Consider the following 9,656-nt stretch of genomic DNA (forward strand, 5'->3'; position numbering starts at 1 on the left):
CCCTTGCTCCCCCACCCCTCCAGCCCCCTCCCCGTTTTTTTAAAAGAAAAGATAAAAGAAACGGAGGACATCTCCCTAGATAAAGCAACCGAAGGGAAAGCAATCTTTTTTTTTTTTTGAAAGTGCTCTGTGAATTATTATTATTTTTGCAAATAACTTTGCGAAACAGGGTGCTCGTCGTTGTTGTTTTTTTTAAAGGCGTACAAATTAAGAAGCACCCCCCTCCTCCTCCCCCACTCCCCTCCCTAAGAAACGGGTCCCTGGGGGAACTGGAAGAGGGTAGGAAAGAAAGTGAAGAGGAAACAGGAGAAGAAAAACTGGGACTCTGACGATCAGACCAGTGACTCGAGACTCAAGCGCGCCTCCCTCGTGAAAATCTAGCGATATTCCAAACGGGCTCAGGAGTCACGAACGCGAGGTTTAATTGATTGTCAAAGCGCGGTCCTTTCCTTCCTCCCCCCTCCCTCCTTTTTTTACAGTGAAATTCTACAGCCATTCACCTCTTTCGTGTCATGTCAAATTAAAGTTAAATCAAAGCATTTCTCTCTTTCCACCACCACCCCACGTCCCCCCTCCCCCCGGACAAACGCCAGGGCTCCGGTTTGAAAAGCAGCCCCAGCGGCAGCGCTGGCCCGCCGGTTTCTTTGGCCCCGTTTGCTTTCGCTCGTCACTTTCTCCTTTCTTTCTCGCTTCGACGGATGAGGTAGGAACACAACACTTTATTGCAAACCAGGCGAGGAGGAGGGGGGTCTTTTGATCGGGAGAAGGGAGGAGACCCGAAGCATGCGGAGGAGGGAAGCCGGAGCGGGATGGGATGGTGGGAGTGTGGGGTGGTGGCGCGGGGTTGAAGTCACGGAGATCCTTTTTGTTCTGTTTTGGATAGTTCGTCTCTTTTCTTTCTTTCTTTCTTTCTTTCCTTCTTTTGTTTCCCCCTTCGGCCGAAATAAAGGGGGAAGAGCCATTCGGTCGAAGTCGGTGTATGGCCTTCGCGTACTAAACGGCAGTCAAAAACTCACTCTCGCCCCACATAAGTGCATATCTTAAATACAGAAACGATGCTAGTGGTCCCCACCCCTGTAAATTCACGGGATGGGGGTTAAGATACCAGGACTGAAAGTTTTCCCCTCCCTTCTGTTCGATCAAAAAGAAAAGAAAAGAAACGCACGGGGGAGGGGGGGAGAACTCCCCACTTTTGCCACTCACCAGGAATACGGTACAGGCGTGAGGAGGGGGAGGGTCCCCCCCTGGAGGAGGAGGGAGGGAAGAGCCCTCCCTTCGGTGTAACGCTTTTAATTGTTCGTAATGTTCTTTTATTTAGAAAACGAGAGAATGTCTTTTGCTGCTTCGTTGGGTTTGGTTGGTTTCCCCCGCTGGCGCGGGACTCAGTTCTTATCCGCTCGCCCCACGACGCGCACACCTCGGCCGGAGGAGGGAGAGGCGGTTCCCAAAGTCCTGGATGGCTGAAGCGCCCACCGAGGAAGCAGGCCTCCACTTCGGGGCCTGGCGGTCCGAGCAGGGAAAGCGGCGCCCCGTCTCACCGTCCGAAGCCGGCCGCGCCTCCCGAGTCCTTCGCGCGGCGTGGGGCAGCGGCTGGCCGGCCGGCCGATCGGGCTCCCCTTCCCTCCTTTCCCGTCCGCAGCGTCCCTAATAAGCGGCGGAGAACTTCATGCGCTTCTGTTTCTGTCTCTGGTTGCAGAACCAGACCCGCACCACGTTTTTCTTGAGGTCCAGTTTCTCGGCGATGGCGGCGATCTTCTCGGAGGAGGGCCGCGGCTGGACGGCGAAGTAGGCCTCGAGCGAGCGCTTCTCGGGCGCCGCGATGGAGGTGCGTTTGCGCTTCTTGTCGCCCGTCGAGTAAGCCTCGGGCTTGGCCAGCTTCTCGCGCTGGGCGCGCTCGGCTTCCTCCAGCCAGGCTTCCAGGATAGGCTTGAGGGCCACCATGTTGTTGTGCGAGAGGGTCAGCGACTCGAAGCGGCAGATGGTGCTCTGGCTCAGGCAGCCCACGCCGGGGATCTTGAGGTTGGCCAAGGCCGAGCCCACGTCGGCCTGGGTCACGCCCAGCTTGATGCGCCGCTGCTTGAAGCGCTCGGCGAAGGCTTCCAGCTCCCGCGGGTCCGTCTCCGTCTCGGGGCCGGCCAGAACGGCGGGGTGCGAGGCCAGGCCGTGCGGCGGGTGGGGCCCCATGGCCAGGGGCGGCTGCCCGTGCGCCGGGTGGCCCAGCCCGTTGAGGCCCGTCAGGTGGGCGGAATGATGAGGGTGCGGGTGGGCCGAGGCGGCGCCCACGTCGGGCAGCGGCAAGGCCGAGGTGAGGTGTTCCAAGAGCTCGCCTTCCAGGCCCTGGGCCGGCTGGTGCGGGGGCGCGTGGTGCGCGTGGCCGCTGAGCATCGAGGCCGGGTGCAGGTGGACGGAGGAGGAGGTGGGCGTGCAGGAGACGGAGACGCTGCTCATGGTATGGTAAGTGGCGTCGGGCTTGAAGGGGTGGCTTTTCTGCGAGACCAGGTCCACGGCCGCCAGCGCCTCTGCTCCGCGCAACAACGTCTCATCCAGGCCCGCGAAGAAATTGCTCTGCAGCTGCGAGGTTGAGAGGGACGGAGGGGGGGGGGGGGTGGAGAAAAGAGACGACACCGGGCTTAGAGAAGGGGAGCCGCCGGGAGACCTCCCATCACCAACCCCCTTGGCTTGCCAGCCCTGGCTCCTTCCTGGCTCAGCAGGCCCGACGGGCGAACTCCCCAAAGGGAAAATCCGGCATCCTCGGAAGGTTCCCCCCCCCCCCGCCCCACACCGCCTGGGTTCCCCTCGCCCCACTGCTTTCCCCCTTTGGGCCACTAAGATATCCCGCAACTACAGTTCCCAGCATACGCAGCCAACATAGAAAGACACCCGCCTCCCGAATCTGTCTTCATCCTAGCCAATTCTTGCCCACCGCACCACCAATCTCTCTCTAAGGCCTCCCGGGACCCATCCCAACCGCCCACCCCTCTCCTTCAGACGTCCCAGCAGAGACTAAAACGTCTCTTCAAACCCTGAAAGAGCTTGAAAGAGGGAGAAGTTGGGGGTTTTTTTCTCTTTTTTTAGCAGTTGTGCGCTTTAGGGACTAGGAGTGAAACTGGAGGAGGGGGGAACGACGTCCAACAGCATTTCGCGACGTTTTTCAGGTCGATTATTCTCCCAAACGAGAAGCTACACTGAGAGGGACTTTGAAACTCCCCCCCCCACTTGGCGTCGCGGCGGGGTTGAGGGGTGAATGGGGATGTAGCCGGTGCCGTCTGCATCCCGCGAACGTCCCGGGAGATTTTCCCCGGAGAGATCTGCGAAGCTCTCTCCGAAGCCTACCCGATCCCCGCTTGGTCTTCTCCCGGGAATAGGGACCCCAGAGAGAGGGGAGCGCTTGCAGCTCTCCTGGAGCCTCCACCTTGGGAAAGGGGGGGGCGAGGAGACCCAACCTGGCCAGCCTGAACTCCCAACCGCTTCCTTTTCCTCCCCCCGTCGCTTCCCCTTACCTGCGGGGCGGGCAGGCAGGCTCTCCGGATGGCCTCGGAGCTGGAGTGCAGGTGGGTGTACTTGGGCTCGTGCAGGATGGGGTGCATGCTGAACGCCTGCTTGCTGTTCATGGACATCATGGTGGCGGCGAGGGGGGCGGCGGCGGCGGCGGCGGCGAGGAAAAACCAGAGGAGGCGAGCAGGTGGCCGCTCCAGCTCGCCGGCGCGTCTTATTGTCTCTGACCGAGCGCTCCGGCACCCTGAATGACATTATAGGACCGTCCTGGCCACGCCCTTCCAGCGGGCTGCCTCCTCATTGGCTGAAAGAGCGGCCCGTGCCCGCCCCCCTTTCGGAGGTGCCGTTTTTTGGTCTCCCTGCCTCCGATCCTGGCCATCGGGTGGGAAAAGGCTGCAGCGGCTGGCTTCTCTCCGGTCCGACGGCATCCTTCTCGCTGCCAACCGGTTGGGGCCAAGTTGCTGAGCAATGAGAGCTCCGAGAAGAAGGATGGAGCTGGGTGGGAGAGCCTCCCGTTCTCTGCTTCGAAAAATGACCCTAGAAGTTAGGCTTCATGGTTGCCTTGGCTTTCCGGCGCCCGAATTCTCCAAACCAGTGGTGTATTGGGTTTGGGTTTGGGTTTATTAAACTTGTACGCCGCCCTATTCCCAGAGGGACTCAGGGCGCCTAACAAACCAAGGGGAAGGGAACAATACAAGAACAAACAAAACGAGAAACAAATTACAAAGAACAGTTTAAAAAAACTCACAACAGTCACAACAATTCGAGCGGGGCTGGGAACTCATCAGCCCCAGGCCTGCCGGAACAGCCAGGTCTTGACGGCTTTGCGGAAAGCCCGAAGGGTGGTGAGGGTCCGAATCTCTACGGGGAGGTCGTTCCAGAGGGCCGGAGCAGCCACAGAGAAGGCTCTCCTCCGAGTAGTCGACAGTCGACATTGACCGGCGGATGGAATTCGGAAGAGGCCTAATCTGTGGGATCTAATAGGTCTTTGGGAGGTAATTGGCAAGAGGCGGTCCTGCCAATTAACCATTAAGCAGATTTAAGAACATGCTTTGGAGACCAGGCCCAAGGGGGCACCACAAAGTTGAGAAATAAAGGGGGGGAAAATGAAGATTTGTACAGTATGTCCAAAGGAGGGGAGGGCACCAAGATTTGTCAATGCTTAGGGCACCAGTGAGTCTTAATCCACCACTTCTCCAAACCAATGTTTGTTTGCTTATTCCATGGCTGCCTATCTCATCTAGAAATCCTGGACGGCTCACAACAACCCATTAAAACAATGGCATTTTTAAAAAAACCCACAGATGAATCATTTCCTTCCCACCAGATTTGCCAAACCAATCAAACTGGTGATTTGCTGACTCAACCCCATCCTAGCCCAGTACTTGGGGAGGGAAGGAGCCAGGTTTTTGCAACCTTCCGGAAGACCGAATGAGTTGAAGCTCCTTGGATCTCAGCTGGGAAGGTCCTCCAAAGGTGACTACAGAGAAGACCTCAGGTGCCATCGGGTGACAACCCTCAAGGAAGGACCATCAAGGTTGTCCACCTGCTCTGAGCTAGTGAGATGGGTAGAGGGTCTGAGGGGGAAATGGTAGAAGAGAGAGGGAGGGGAGAGGAGAGGAAGAGCAAGGAGGGGAGAGGAGAGGAAGGAAGGAAGGGGAAGGAGAGGAGAGGAAAGGAGAACACAGAATCTAGTTTACATTACACTGTTCCTTATAGCTGTATATCTTTGCATACTCTTTTCAAGTGTTTTTTTTGTCAAGGCAACCTGGTCTACTAAATTATGGGTTGGAGCATACTGCTCCCATTCTTGCCTTTCAGTCCCAATCCAGGAGGCTCTCCAAAGCGACAGGCAGTCCTTTCGCAAACAAACTATTTTTGTGTTGAATTTATGTTTTACTGACAAAGAAACAAAGGGAAACTAGTATAGATCTATTTCAAGCTATTTAGCTCTCATCAGCTAGGCATACCCTTCTGGGATTCAAACCCAGACTACTTACATATTAGGTAGATGTATTAACCTCTAAACCACAGGCTCTCCTCCCTTTGTTGGCTATACCAGGGGAAAGATTAAGTCCCCCCCACACACATCTCTACCCTGCTTTATACATTACCATTGATGTTTATACTTCTTTCTTTTTGCCAATCTCATCAATTTCACCACAACACAACTGACTTTCTCTTTCTTCTCTTCTCTTTTCTTCTCTTTTCTCTTGACCCATTCTTCTCCCTTCATGTTTTTCTTTTGCAATCCACCCCTCGTTGATTATCTTTACTTGGCCACATCATGTCTGTTGAGAAATAAGAGAATGTTAGAAAAAGAAGAACACAATCTGAGGTCTGGGTGACACGTTTTGTTTTAACAATATGATAAAATAAAATGTAATCCTTTTAAAACATTTATACAGTTTGCAAATTTATTGTAAAACAGCAAGTTCACACAGGAGTGAGAATATAAGATTTATTTTTAAAAAATGATGAAGCGAAACTAATGTAGACCTAATTCATATTTTCCTACTTAATTTCTTTAAGGATTTTTATCTAAGCATTTTAAAAAGAAGATAGAAACCAATACAAACTAATATAAAGAAGAAAAAATAGAAGAAAAAGAAAAAATATAAAATAAAATAATTTTTAAAAGGTAGAAAAGAAAGGAAAAGATACGAGGAAGTGGCTTCTATTAATCACAGCAGTTATAAGTACAATTATATTTTCATCTCTCTCTCCCTCTCTCTCTCTCTCTCTCTCTCTCTCTCTCTCTCTCTCCCTCTTCTTTCGCTTTCTCTCTCTCCCCCCTCTCTCTCCAACACTCTTCTTTCTATGATTTAGGCTTTGTCTAATTATCAAAGCAATAAATCACAGGTTCATTCCCGCCCTCATTTTTAAGCAAAAAGTCCATAAAAGTTTTCTAGTCACCAAAAATGTAGAGCCTTTTAGTTAATCAAAGACAGTTAGCTTATTCATCTCAGCAACACCTGTCAATTTAACCAATCATATTTCTCTACTTAAAAGTACTTGATTCTTCAGTATTATTATGTCACTCAGGATTAGGCCCATACTACAAATTGTTTAATAATCTATATTTTGGTGAAGGCATTGCTCAGGGTCATAGCTAGCCATACACAGAAGTGGATAGGCCTAATACCCTTAATTATATGGAAAAAGCCAAACAAAATAGCAGAACGTGGTTTACAGGACAATTTTATGCCTATTGAATTCTCCTTCAGTAGAAAGTCAAACACTGTTGTGCTTTGCAGATGGTTCATGATATAGTCAGCTAACTTTATTATTTATATATAGACCAGGAAGGCTGAATATGATGTGAGCTGGAATAGAATGGAGTAGAGTAGAGTAGAGTAGAGTAGAGTAGAGTAGAGTAGAGTAGAGTAGAGTAGAGTAGAGTAGAGTAGAGTAGAATAGAATAGAATAGAATAGAATAGAATAGAATAGAATAGAATAGAATTCTTTATTAGTCAAGTGTGATTGGACACACAAGGAATTTGTCTTTGGTGCAGATGCTCTCAGTGTACATAAAAGAAAAGATACATTCATCACAAGTCATAAGGTACAACACTTAATGATAGTCATAGGGTACAAATAAGCAATCAGGAAACAATCAATATCAGTATAAATCGTAAGGATACAAGCAACAAAGTTACAGTCCTGCAGTCATAAGTAGGAGGAGATGGGTGATAGGAATGATGAGAAGACTAATAGTAATAGTAATGCAGCCTTGGTGAATAGTTTGACAGTGTTGTGGGACAGATGTTCAGCAGAGTGATGGTGTTCAGAAAAAAAACGGCCTTGTGTCTAGTTGTCTTGGTGTGCAGTGTGCTATAGTGTCATTTTGAGGGTCAGAGTGAAACAATTTATGTCTTTCTGTGTTGGCTGCGCATGTGGGTCTGTAAATATTTTCACGGCCCTCTTTTTGACATTTTAAAGCCTGTTTGAAGGTCGAGAGTTGTAAACTTGGGGGGGGGAGTTTTCTAATTATGCTTTACTAAAAGTTTTACTAATTATGGATCTTCAGTGGATGATAGTTTTCATTAGATTAGAAAAGAGCTGATTTCCAGCTCCAAAAAAAAGAGAGAATTAAGAAATAACCATATCAGCAAAACCCTCCCTTCAAAATGTGTCTTCCATTTTGTGACTAAAAAGAGATCTTAATGAGGAAAAAATATATATACAGTCACCCACCCAAGATGCCAGAGGGGACAATTAACAAGGTGAATTGCCTCTTCCTTTAGCATTAATCCTGCATGGACAACTTGGTGAATTTCTGGAGCGAACATAGCTCTTCCTTCCATTAAGAAATAGGAATCTTTTAAAGGATCACTCAGGCAGTAAATCTCTCTCTTTCTCTCCCCCCCCCCACAGCCCCACCTCCTGCATTAAGGAGGAAAACTAGGATCCCCGAGTCTGTGAACTCTCTGCAGAGAACAGAAAAGTACACAAAAACGAGGAGAAAAATTTACGGATAGGGCAAAACGTGTCCTTGCTTTTTTTTAAAACCCTAAATTATTTATTGTAAATAAAATCATGTGTGTTGATTGTGAAAAGAGTCCAATTTGTTTGATTTACATGGCAGGTGGGGGGGGGAGGGTGCCCTCGGCTAAGGGGTGTTTAACTAGCTTCTCTAATGTAATTGCCTTTGGCGGCCCGCTAAATATTTCATAGGCTGCCTTGTGCAAAAAAAAAAAAGAGGCAAAAGTGAGGCTCCCTCATCTGATCTGAGGAGGCAGACGCTGTGCATAGAAAATGTCTCCGCTTGGCCAGTCACAGGAAAGGAAACTTATCACAGCGAAGTTTACCCAGCACAGACAATCACCAATCCAATTGCCCAAATGCGCCTCCATAATCCCAGTCTTGGTGCCTGAAAAGACACAACAGCAGTTTTTTCTTGGGGAATCTGGCAGACGTCTAACATGTAGAGTCTAAAGGTTAAAGCGGAAACAAGTAAGAACATGTTGTTTTGTTGGCTGGTGTGTGTGCATGTTTGCATGTGTGTTGATTTGGAAAAATTATTCTTTGGAACCAAAGTATGAACGTTCCTTTTTGAAATGTTGACTTAAAAGTAGCTGTTGTCTTCTTTCTTTCTTCTTCTTCTTCTTCTTCTTCTTCTTCTTCTTCTTCTTCTTCTTCTTCTTCTTCTTCTTCTTCTTCTTCCTCCTCCTCCTCCTCCTCCTCCTCCTCCTCCTCCTCCTCCTCCTCCATCTCCATGTTGACTCCTGACACTTTAATCCTGAAATTGGCAAGATGTCTGAAGTGATTTGCCATTGCCTCCTTCCTAGGGTTGAGAGAGAGGAGCTGGCTCAAGATATCCCAACTGGCTTCATGCCTAAGGCAGGACTAGAACTCACAGTCTTCCAGTTTCTAGCCTTATGCCTTAAGTACTACAGCAAACTGGCTATCTTTCCACTATTAAAAATTGGCTTTATAAATAACCGTGCTTAAGCTCTGGCAACTTTTCTTTTGAATGGATTTTGTAGAAAGTGTGTGAATAATCTCCCTAACCTAGCCTTTAGAGATTCCGCCTTTGGCATTGAAGGCAATTTATGCAGAATCTACATCAGCCCTTTCCCACGTCTAGACTCTCTTCCTCCTTATTCCCAGGAGAAAATTGTTAAATGTTATCTGTTTACTTTGGCTTTTTTTAATTTTATACAATTCAAACGATGGTATCCATTTGGTGCCAGTGTTATCAAGTGGAGGCAGAAGATAATTGAGGGGAGAATTAGACGGGCTCTTTTAAAAGAAAAGGTAAATAGAAAATGAACAGAACAATATATATGATGCTTTTGAATTGGTTTTTCATTTTAACTTTATGGATATTGCATTTAAAGCGTAGGTCCCTTTCATGCCAATGTTTTTAGGAGGACAATGTATATTGTTAGTTCTCCCCGATATATATATTTTAAAAAATTAATTAAACCATCTGGTTAAATATAAGATGAAAGTGCACCATAAATTGTAATGCTCTGCGTTCTGGACATCCCAAAATCTTAGATCAGTGGTTCTCAACCTGTTATCTGTGGACCTCTGGAGGGCCATAATTTTGTCACTGAGGCCTGCAAAGGCTTGAAGAAATGTTATGATTTAAATCTTGAGTTAAGAACCAGTGTCTTAAATCAAAACAAGTCTAGTAGAACCTTTTCTGATGA

At 48.6% G+C, this 9,656-nt stretch overlaps 1 protein-coding gene across 1 annotated transcript; it reads right to left on the bottom strand.

Moving 5' to 3' along the window:
- Positions 1-927: 927 nt before the first annotated feature.
- Positions 928-3,713, bottom strand: LOC106554787 (brain-specific homeobox/POU domain protein 3-like). Its single transcript, XM_087727136.1, has 2 exons — positions 3,501-3,713; positions 928-2,571 (listed from the first exon to the last, which is right to left on the bottom strand). Exons 1-2 carry the CDS (start codon positions 3,618-3,620, stop codon positions 1,645-1,647), a joined length of 1,047 nt encoding a protein of 348 aa, XP_087583262.1. The 5' UTR covers positions 3,621-3,713; the 3' UTR covers positions 928-1,644.
- Between the last annotated feature and the right edge of the window lie 5,943 nt (positions 3,714-9,656).

The sequence above is a fragment of the Thamnophis sirtalis genome, unplaced genomic scaffold (genome assembly GCF_051295495.1).
Source record: "Thamnophis sirtalis isolate CommonGarterSnake01/CBP01778 unplaced genomic scaffold, rThaSir2_p1.2 scaffold_13, whole genome shotgun sequence".
NCBI classification, from domain to species: Eukaryota; Metazoa; Chordata; class Lepidosauria; order Squamata; family Natricidae; genus Thamnophis; species Thamnophis sirtalis.

Coding starts and splice junctions, on each gene's coding strand:
- LOC106554787 (XM_087727136.1), bottom strand. CDS start 3,620: ATGATGTCCATGAACAGCAAGCAGGCGTTCAGCATGCACCCCATCCTG. Junction 2,572..3,500: donor CCTGCCTGCCCGCCCCGCAG/GTAAGGGGAAGC, acceptor TCAACCTCGCAG/CTGCAGAGCAATTTCTTCGC.